Source organism: Coregonus clupeaformis, chromosome 17 (assembly GCF_020615455.1).
Source record: "Coregonus clupeaformis isolate EN_2021a chromosome 17, ASM2061545v1, whole genome shotgun sequence".
In the NCBI taxonomy this organism is placed as follows: domain Eukaryota; kingdom Metazoa; phylum Chordata; class Actinopteri; order Salmoniformes; family Salmonidae; genus Coregonus; species Coregonus clupeaformis.
Window position 1 is genome coordinate 22,927,644 of NC_059208.1, and position 11,671 is coordinate 22,939,314.

At 43.6% G+C, this 11,671-nt stretch overlaps 1 protein-coding gene across 1 annotated transcript in view; it reads left to right on the forward strand.

Annotated features, from left to right (window-relative positions):
- The window catches only part of LOC121585325 (igLON family member 5-like), a 61,961-nt gene extending 53,897 nt beyond the window's left edge, over positions 1-8,064 (forward strand). Inside the window, exons 6-9 of the mRNA XM_045225974.1 lie at positions 3,325-3,456; positions 4,509-4,629; positions 5,751-5,902; positions 7,115-8,064. Of these exons, the coding sequence (XP_045081909.1) occupies positions 3,325-3,456; positions 4,509-4,629; positions 5,751-5,902; positions 7,115-7,218 (509 nt within the window). The 3' untranslated portion in view covers positions 7,219-8,064. The remainder of the gene's footprint in view (positions 1-3,324; positions 3,457-4,508; positions 4,630-5,750; positions 5,903-7,114) is intronic.
- The last annotated feature ends 3,607 nt before the right edge of the window (positions 8,065-11,671 follow it).

Genomic DNA, 11,671 nt, shown 5'->3' on the forward strand with positions numbered 1-11,671 from the left:
TCTCCAGCTCAGTAGCCGCAGCTAATAATCCTCCAGTATAATCTTCAATTGGAACCGCCGCGCTAATCTCTAACAGGAATTATCGCTAACGTTTAGTGTGTCTTGCGTCAGTTGCTACGTGGGTGCAGGCACGTATGTGTGTGTGTATGACGCCAGTGGTCCAATGACTGACTGGCTTTTGGTGTTTTTTTTTAATGAAAACTGAGCAGCAATTTAAACTGTGGATTTCCTTGTTAGCAGACAGATTATGTATTATGTCGTGTTCCACAGCCTGACTTCTTTCATGGGGAAAATTGGAGAAAAGCTTAATGGTGTTGGAGCTTGGAGGCTACCAGACAGCTGGCTGTGTGGAGACGTTCCCTCAACGTTCCCTCTCGTCACTGTACTTCTAATAACACCTCTACATCCATTCCCTTACACATATAAAGCCAATATCTTCTAGCCTGCCTGTCTCCTCGACTCAGTAAAGACTTTTGCCGCCGCGTCGCCAGAGGGCACTAGGGAGTTTTGTCAACACCAAATAACAGCCCCATATTGTTTTTACTGCATAGTGACGCACACGCTGTCACCCCTGTCGAGTTTGGTGTGGCCAACGTTTAAAAATAAATACCTATTTATTTCTTTAGAGGCTTTGTGAAGTAGTGATGTAGCATTATGGTCAAGCCTCAGTCCTTAGCTTCAGTATCTGCTTAGGCTCTGTTGCTCATGGACATACAGTAACTCTAACACAGATCTAGGATCAGCTTCCACCTCCTCCAATCCTAACCTGGCAAAACCCCCAAACTGACCCTGACCATAAATCAGCATCTAGGGAAACTTTATTCTACACCTGGGTAGTGTTCATTAGGCACGAAATGGAAGAAATATAATTTGATCCCTGAGAAATTAAGCTAATTGATTGCACCCAAATTGGCCATTTTAATTTATAGGATTCATATAATCTTCAATAAATATAGTACCTAACATCCAATTTGGACCATCATTCTTCCTAACACATGAGGATTCCAATAAAATGACCAACAGCCACCCACAGACCTTCCACACCCCACACCGATCCCACCCCAACAACCAGTATATAGTATAAGTTTTCTATGTCTGACAAGTAGTATGGAGCTGCTGCTTGGAGTTTTGCTTCTTCAACCTTTGTAAAGTATTCCCTGTGAATCTGTTGATGGTTTTATTCCCCTGTTCAGAGAAATTAGCTATTGAAGTTGCTTGCATTCTTTACCATAAATTAGTGTGAAAGTACCAAGTTTTTCCCACTCGATGCCACTGTTCCTGCTGCTGCCACCACACCCTTTTCATCTCATCATGAGCAAAAGCTATTGGTTTTCTATCCAAAGTTGGTATTCTATAGTATTCTATTCGGTCTTATGTAGCAAATGTTTTGTAGAGACTCAGAGCTAGCAAATGGTATATCATACACTACAGTTGAGGAACAATGGGAAAGTAATGCTGCTTTGAATGTTGATAAACTTGTAACCCCACTTTTAAGAAAATGGCCCTTGAATGTTTTGGTACACGTACTGGAGAGCTCTTCTTTGTCTACCCCCATTCTGCATCGTTCACATCCTCTTAAGCCTTAGCCCCACTCATCTCTTTAAGGATTCACATGCATGACATCAGCAGCCTGGTGGTCCAGAATAGCATAACTGGTGTATCTTAATGCCAATAAACCCATCAGTTAAAAAAATAATTTACTAACCATGCAATTTAAAGCAACGTTCTAAACAATGTTTCTAGCTTATTAGCTAGCTAGCTAACATTACATTAGATGGCTAGCCAGTTCAAATAATGAACACGTCATATAGCTGACAACGTCTTAACTTGAGCTTATTTGTATTCATTATTACAGGAAAATAAACTCACAACACGATCATTATTTACAAGGTAATGGCAAACTAATTACAGAAAAGAGTGTGATGAAATAAAAGCAGGGCATTCTACCGTATAATTTTAGAACTTGGACACTGTCTCGTTGGCCTAACATTATATACTAATTTAACTTTAATGCAGGTCATGTTGTTCTTCACATTACCGTCTCTGGTAAACACACACTATATAAAATCTAATCAAAGTTTATTTGTCACATGCACAGGATACAGAAGGTGTAAACAGTACATGGAAATGGTACCTTGCATAGTGGAGTATTTTGTTTAGACATGTAGCTAGCTAGCCAAACAATGAACCATAATCCCAACTCATAACGTTACTACCCTGCATGAACCTGCAGGTAGCTAACTAACTAGATTCAATGTTAGCTAGCTAGCTAGCTAACATTAGGCTATAACTAGCAATGCAAATGGCTCTGAGACACAAATAATATTACTACACAGATCATGAACGTAATGTTAGCTAGAGAGCCAGCCAGCTAACGTTAGCTAGCTAGCTAATAGTATGCTTTAACTTGCAATGAAAACGACTTTCTGATTAAATTAAAAACATATATAATATCTGAAAATGTAGCTAGCTAGACTCTCTTACTCATATACATGGATGAATGCTTCTCCCTCTCTGTCACGGATGCCATGGTTGCCCTTAGTTTGAAGATATAATCTGTAGACAGATGTTTTATTCAACAGCCTTCTGTGTGTTCTCTTTTCGACTTCCTTCGCATATTAGCAATCAAACACCAGAATTTTCTCCATCTCCTTAGCTATCATACTCTGCTTCCACCGGGCATTCCACTGATTTAAAAACTTTGTCCTCCAGAAAGTGGAGAGCAACACTTTCGTAGCTATTCATGATATATTTTTTAAAAAAAGCTGCGTTAGAAAGGATTACCTACACATACTGAGCAGCCCTTTGTTATAGACAGAAGCATGATACATGGCAGACCAATCCAAACTCATCTCTCGGCATGTCCAGCCTATCCATTATCTCAGGCAATCATGGCTAGCGGAAAGGTTCCTGTCTTTTTCTGTGGCTAAACCAACTGGGCTCGTAATTTAACAATTGTATTCGTATTTACAGATGGCATGCAAGTTTGTTATTAAGGCACATGAAAGTTCACATGTTCCATAAGGCATTTCTGGCAAAAAATTAATTTTGATATAAAAATTATGTTTATGTTCAAATGCCTCTCCTGTGAAGTAGTGACGCGCGACATACGCCTAGTTTCCTGAAACGAGTCACATTTAATAAACACAAGAGACCAGCAAAATGGATAAAAGGGTGTGGTGGCAGTAGCAGCAACAGCGGCATCTAGTGGGCATAACTTGGTACTTTCACACTAATTTATTTAATCGACCCTGAACAAACACACATCTCAGCCTGTGATAACCTCTGACCTCTATCCTTTGATCCTGTCCTTTGTCCAATCAGATGGTCTAATGAGTGAGGGGGAGTTCCTGGACATAACAGAGATCAAGCGACATCAGGCGGAGGAGTTTGAGTGCATCACCAACAACGGAGTGACGCAGCCCGACATACGCAAGGTCAAGGTCACCGTCAACTGTGAGTGTCCCTATAAACCACAAAACACACGCATGCACTCACATACACAGACACACACAGACACACAGACACAGTCACAGACGCAGTCACAGACACGGACACCACACACACACACCACCCCACACATACAATACCTCCCATAAGATAATACAATACTGAATGCAACAATTTCAAAGATTTTACTGAGTTACAGTTCAGATGAGGAAATTAGTCAATTGAAATAACTTCATTAGGCCCTAATCTATGGATTTCACATGACTGGTTACAGATACCTTTAAAAAAAAATGGGCCTCACAATGGGCCTCAGGATTTTGTCGTGGTATTTTTGTGCATTCAAATTTCCAATCGATTAAATGCAATTGTGTTCATTGTCCGTGGCTTATGCCTGCCCATACCATAACCGCACCGCATCCATGGGGCACTCTGTTCGCAATGTTGACATCAGCAAACCACTCGCCCACACGACGCCATACACATCGTCTGCAGTTGTGAGGCTGGTTGGACGTACTGCCAAATTCTCTATAATTCTCTGCCAACAGCTCTGGTGGACATTCATGCAGTCAGCATGCCAATTGCATGCTCCCTCAAAACTTGAGACATCTGTGGCATTGTGTTGTGTGACAAAACTGCACATTTTAGAATGGCCTTTTATTGTCCTCAGCACAAGGTGCACATGTGTAATGATCATGCCGTTTAATCAGCTTCTTGATATGCCACACCTGTCAGGTGGATGGATTATCTTGGCAAAGGAGAAATGCTCACTAACAGGGATGTAAACAAATTTGAAACATGGGACCAACACTTTACGTGTTGCATTTATATTTTTGTTCAGTGTATGTAAAATATGACTGAATATGTATGATTCAGTTATGTATCAATATGTATGAATGCAATATGTATGTCTTAATAATGTCATGTATTTATTGACCTCAACCTTTCTCGACCTTGAAGGTCACTGAGCCTTTCTTTGTCTGAGCTTAACTTTTAATCACCATTGTTGTAGGCAAATGTTAAAGAATTCTCTCACTTCTCCCTCCTTCTTCCTTCTTCAGACCCTCCCATGATCACAGACGTGAAGAACATGCCAGCCCAGCTTGGCAAGACGGCCATTTTGCGCTGTGAGGCCATGGCAGTACCTACGGCCTCCTTTGAGTGGTACAGAGACGACCGCAGGTAAGAAAAATACCTCCTCCTTTTCTTCTCTTTTTCTCTAATAGGTTAGGTAGATTTTTTTCCTGTATTGCTAACACATCCTTTCAGATATAAACAAAGTTCTCTCTCTCTCTCTCGAAAAACACATTCCCCCTCCTCTCTGTCACTACCTCACCTGACAATTCTAATAGTCAAAATCAAACAGCACTTAAATCTACAATACCTTCTGGTGTGCCCCGTTAGACTGTTCTCTCTCTCTCTCTCTCTCTCTCTCTCTCTCTCTCTCTCTCTCTCTCTCTCTCTCTCTCTCTCTCTCTCTCTCTCTCTCTCTCTCTCTCTCTCTCTCTCTCTCTCTCTTTTTTCTCTCTCTCTCTCCCATGGCACTTTGTTTATATTTGAAAGGACTTGGTAAGTGTTACCAATACAGAGCTGAGCTCTGGGGGAGAGAGAGAGAGAGAGAGAGAGAGAGAGAGAGAGAGAGAGAGAGAGAGAGAGAGAGAGAGAGAACACAGCCTAATGGGGCACACCAGGAAGTATTGTAGGTTTAAGTGCTGTTAGATTTTTATTGGAATTGTCAGGTGAGGTAGTTACAGAGCAGAGGGGGAATGTGTTATTCTGAGATCTCTGGGAGAATATAGTAACAGTCTCCTGCTAAGAGGTGTGATTTAATGTTCTCTCTGTCTCTCTCGACAGCAAAGGATTGGATTGTAATGACCAATATGGTAAAAGCTCAGCTCTGTATTGGTAACACTTACCCAATCCTTTCAAATATAAACACAATGTCATGGGAGAGAGAGAGAAAATAAAAGAGAGAGAGAGAGAGAGAGAGAGAGAGAGCAGTCTAACGGGGCACACCAGACCGTATTGTAGATTTAAGTGCTGTTAGATTTTGACTATTAGAATTGTCAGGTTTTGCTTCTGATGTAGTGACAGAGAGGAGGGGGAATGTGTTATTCTGAGATCACTGGAGAGAATATAGTAACAGCATCTCCTGCAAGGAAGTGTGATTTTATGTTCTCTCTCTCTCTGTCTGTCGCTCTCCCTACCCCTCTCTCTCTATCTACCTCCCCCCTCTCTCTCTGTCTCGCCCTCTCTATCTCACCCACCTCACTCCCTCTCTCCCTTCTCTCTCTCTGTATCAGGCCAGTAGAGAGCGATAACACTCTGAGGATCAAGAACGAGAAGACGCGTTCACTGCTTCTCTTTACCAACGTGACGGACAAACACTTTGGCAACTACACCTGTTTAGCCTCCAACAGGCTGGGAGCCTCCAACGCCAGCATGCTGCTCTTCCGTGAGTCTCTTTAAGCATTCACACACACAAACACATACTTAAGCATGCATACGTACACACAGATAGCCACATGCAGGCACACACACATGTATGCATACCACAGGATGTTGGTGGAACCTGAATTGAGGAGAACGGACTTGTGGTAATGGCTGGAGAAGAATGAGTGGAATGGTATCAAATACATCAAACACGTGATGCCATTCCATTCACTCTATTCCGGACATTATTTTGAGCCGTCCTCACCTCAGCAGCCTCCTGTGATGTATACACACACAGACTCACATAGTATACTGTACATACACATGCATGCACACACACAAACACACACACAAACAAACATACACACACACACACTTCCATACATGTGTCTAAGCTCAATCTACTTCACTCAATCACACAAGTAGTCACATGCGCATGCACACATACTTAGAGAAGCAAACCAACGCAAACACACACCTAGTCACACATTGCATTGCCCCATCCTCATCTCTCTTTGTCTCCCTGCTCACAGTGCTGGATTTCCTCATCCCCCCCCTCCCTCCTTCCCCAATCCCTCCTTCCATCTTTCCATCTCTTTACTCGCCGCCCCATTAAGCCAAAGAGCTCTTCTCCTCCATTTCTCCCTCTGTTCTGTCCTGTTCTGTTACCCCAGGAAGCTGTCATTTCTCTCCCTCTCTCTCCTCCTGTCTCGCATTAGCCCTCCCCAATGAGCGATTTCCAACACTGTGTTCACTCTCTCCCTCGATCCCTCCCTCTCTCCCGCCTTCCACGCTTTGGCATTACCATCTTCATCTCCTTCCTTTCTCCATTTTCATTCCCTCGTTCTGCCATTTCCTCGGCAAGTCTCCCTCCAATGACTCACCCCTAGTCAGTCTCATACATCCTTCTGCGCCGCCTTCCTCCATTCTCTCCTCTGTCGGCCTCCATGTCTTATCTCTCCGTCATCTGCCCTTCTCGTCTCCTCTTTTCGCCTAATCTTCCTCCTCCATCATTAGAACAAGCTGGGTCTGAACTGTCTGTACGAATGGGACACAGACCGAAAAGCGAACCAATATGACTAATATCAGATAGCTTCAGGGATGGTTTTACGCTTTGCCCCTGTCATTGCACTAAATTTTCTCTGGTTGTTTCCTTTTCTTCTCCACTCTTTCTTCCCTCGGTTTCCTCTCTCCTTCCGGTGCATGTCCTTCTCTCCCGGGCCCCTTGATGCAGGGCCGGGAGCCGTGTACGGGCGAGGTGTGGCCCTCAACGTGGGGGTGAGTGCGGGCATCGGCTTCTGGCTCTGCCTCTCTGTCTCTCTCCTGATGAAGGTCTAAGAGCTTTTCCCGGAAGTCACATCCCGCCTGTGGAAGGAAGAAGGAATTTCTTTAATTACGAACCCATCACTGTGAAACAAAAATAATATGCATTATCCCAGGAGCCATTGACGCATCGCATCACATACCCACACCAACTCCCCCCTATTCCTCACCCCACAACCTCTCCCCTCGCTACCTATATCGCCACCATCACCGTACCACTCTCTCTCTTCATCCTGTTTCCAATGAGGGTCACCATGGTGATATCTATAATGTGTTTGTTGAGGATGATAATTGTGATGATGATAATATTTAGAAAAAAGATATTTAACACCAGGATGATACTATTATAAATCTAAATGATGACTGATCTACACTACTGTTGGTCTCATGGACATTTTGGAAACTAGGAGTAACAACACTACTATTTACGGTTGGAACTACTCTATAATAACGATGATTAGTTATTATGATGAGGGTCAGGTGACCTTGTTGAAAGCTGTCCATTGGCCCGTTGGCCGTGTGACATTTGACCCTATGATCAAGTACCGTTTTATTCCATTTTTAACCGTGTGGCAGTGTATATGACGCGGCTGCTACGAATGATGTCAAAACACACACAAAGGGTGGGCGGTGGGGGTTCTTTATAGTCTTTGCCCTTCTAGTGCATCCTTTTGGGATCTCAACCAAGACAAAGCACGTGAGAAGACACCCTAACCCTCCCCCCCACCACTCATCCCCCACCCCTCGTCCTCCCCGTCTGTCCCCCCTCCATTGCTAAAGTGGTTTGTGCTCTGTCCCGTGTGTAAATATAATGCAGTACAGAGGCCATGCCATGACTAGATGCAGTCTATCCACCCCCAATCCCCCCATGTGTATCCTAATAAAATCTAAAATATCCAGCTAAACTGCATTACCCATCAGCCTCTATAACAGTGTTCATAAACAGGAAGAGACTGTAGAAATAACAATGGTGTCTCCTGCTTTGAAGGCCGTTGACCAGTCGTCCTCCTTCCTTGTAACTTGTTGATAGCATGTACCGGTTAGACATGTTCCTGTCGTGAAACCTCCCTCCCACTCCCCCTCCTCCCCTGTGTCCGTTTTACTCTGCAAGGTTAAACTGCTATTACTTTTTTGGTGTTGATAATAATACTGATGATGATGTTAATAAGTATATAAATAAATATGAAAAGTAATTCCATGAAAAAAAAAAGAACTCATACTACTCCAGAGCTGATGACGAGCTGTGTGTGAGAAAAATATTTTGTACTTAATCGCTCGGAGAAATCACACTCATTGAACGACAACGACAAAAGACGAAGTTGGAAGGTTTTCAAGTTGTGCTTACAAGGATTTTAAAAACACATCGAAGTTGATCCCGAGGGAGTCTTTTCATCCAAAAGAGTCCGCAGTCAATGACATGTAATATCGTTCGTAAACGTGTATGTATTAATACCTTTGTTTTCATGCTGTTAACTGTATAATACATGTTAATATAATACAGGGCCAGGATTGAATGTGATTTATGGGGCCTGTCCATGGCTGGCGGGAGGGAAATGGGGGGAGGCGGGGAGCGTAGGCCCCGTCGCTTATCCAGCCACAGGTAATGGCTAATTACATCTTTAACTCCTGGTGTGCCTGTCCTGCCATACGGGGAATGACTGACTTACAGGGACGCTGCTTTACACACATCGCTTTAGACCATTTATCTATTGAGCTGGTCTGTCTGGAGAGTGACACGCTATGAAAGCCGGTTGAATATGTGGAAATACGCTACAGTGGGGAAAACATGTATTTAGTCAGCCACCAATTGTGCAAGTTCTCCCACTTAAAAAGATGAGAGAGGCCTGTAATTTTCATCATATGTACACGTCAACTATGACAGACAAATTGAGGAAAAAAAATCCAGAAAATCACATTGTAGGATTTTTAATTAATTTATTTGCAAATTATGGTGGAAAATAAGTATTTGGTCACCTACAAACAAGCAAGATTTCTGGCTCTCACAGACCTGTACCTTCTTCTTTAAGAAGCTCCTCTGTCCTCCACTCGTTACCTGTATTAATGGCACCTATTTGAACTTGTTATCAGTATAAAAGACACCTGTCCACAACCTCAAACAGTCACACTCCAAACTCCACTATGGCCAAGACCAAAGAGCTGTCAAAGGACACCAGAAACAAAATTGTAGACCTGCACCAGGCTGGGAAGACTGAATCTGCAATAGGTAAGCAGCTTGGTTTGAAGAAATCAACTGTGGGAGCAATTATTAGGAAATGGAAGACATACAAGACCACTGATAATCTCCCTCGATCTGGGGCTCCACGCAAGCCCCCAGTGGGGTCAAAATGATCACAAGAACGGTGAGCAGAAATCCCAGAACCACACGGGGGGACCTAGTGAATGACCTGCAGAGAGCTGGGACCAAAGTAACAAAGCCTACCATCAGTAACACACTATGCCGCCAGGGACTCAAATCCTGCAGTGCCAGACGTGTCCCCCTGCTTAAGCCAGTGTATGTCCAGGCCCGTCTGAAGTTTGCTAGAGTGCACTTGGATGATCCAGAAGAGGATTGGGAGAATGTCATATGGTCAGATGAAACCAAAATATAACTTTTTGGTAAAAACTCAACTCGTCGTGTTTGGAGGACAAAGAATGCTGAGTTGCATCCAAAGAACACCATACCTACTGTGAAGCATGGGGGTGGAAACATCATGCTTTGGGGCTGTTTTTCTGCAAAGGGACCAGGACGACTGATCTGTGTAAAGGAAAGAATGAATGGGGCCATGTATCGTGAGATTTTGAGTGAAAACCTCCTTCCATCAGCAAGGGCATTGAAGATGAAACGTGGCTGGGTCTTTCAGCATGACAATGATCCCAAATACACCGCCCGGGAAACGAAGGAGTGGCTTCGTAAGAAGCATTTCAAGGTCCTGGAGTGGCCTAGCCAGTCTCCAGATCTCAACCCCATAGAAAATCTTTGGAGGGAGTTGAAAGTCCGTGTTGCCCAGTGACAGCCCCAAAACATCACTGCTCTAGAGGAGATCTGCATGGAGGAATGGGCCAAAATACCAGCAACAGTGTGTGAAACTCTTGTGAAGACTTACAGAAAACGTTTGACCTGTGTCATTGCCAACAAAGGGTATATAACAAAGTATTGAGAAACTTTTGTTATTGACCAAATACTTATTTTCCACCATAATTTGCAAATAAATTAATTAAAAATCCTACAATGTGATTTTCTGGATTTTTTTTCCTCATTTTGTCTGTCATAGTTGACGTGTACCTATGATGAAAATGACAGGCCTCTCTCATCTTTTTAAGTGGGAGAACTTGCGCAATTGGTGGCTGACTAAATACTTTTTTTCCCCACTGTAGCGTATTTCCACATATTCAACCAGCTTTCATAGCGTGTCACTCTCCAGACAGACCAGCTCAATAGATAAATGGTCTAAAGCGATGTAAAACAGCATCCCTGTAAGTCAGTCAGCCCCCGTATGGCAGGACAGGCACACCAGGAGATAAAGATGTAATTAGCCATTACCTGTGGCTGGATAAGCGACGGGGCCTACGCTCCCCGCCTCCCCCCATTTCCCTCCCGCCAGCCATGGACAGGCCCCATAAATCACATTCAATCCTGGCCCTGACAGGATCCTCCTCAAGGACACCCTCGTCCCTGTAAAGCAGACGTGCTGCGTCCTCACAAACCACCACACCTGGGCCCTGATTGAACCCCCCAGGGCTCAATTATCCAGCCACTTTACCTGCACAGATCAACCACCGAGACGTGCACTGTGACGCTCGGTGTCACCCCAACCACCCAACCGCTGTCTCTCTGTCACGTCCTGCTGTGTTTGTCTATATGCAAACTCCCCCATAGTGAACCAACCTGCAGGAGAGATGGGCTCACACTAGCAACTAGCTGACTACCCACAATTCCTGTGACATTACAGGAATATGCAGCATCTGTATTCAGTATTCTGCGAATTGCTGTCGTCTTTTTTTGTTTGATTTAATTTTAACCAGCAACATACCCGCTAACTCTGAAATAGGAGAGCCATCCAATCCGGTTAAGCTGTGCTATGATTTTTAAATATTTAAGGGTGCCCCTAACAATCTATTCAAGAATGGAACTGTTTTAGTAATACTATTGTATGCAGTGTGCTAATGTATGAAGAGATGTGAAGCCCTAGCAAGAGTGAATGTCCCCTTTAGCAGGAGGCTAGTCTCACAGAATATAGTGTGAGATGTGTTCTGTTGATCCCCATTGCTCTATGCAATGTAGTCAGTCATTGGTGTGTCTGAAGGGGCAACACACAGACCCACTTGTGTTCATCTTGTTTTGCTCAGACTCACAGGACATTGATGGGTTTCGATTTTCAAGCACAAGAGCATGTTGTTTTGGTCAGTGCTTCTGTTTTTCCTTCTTTGTCGTTTTCTATCCCCCTCTCTCACTCATTCTATCTGTCTT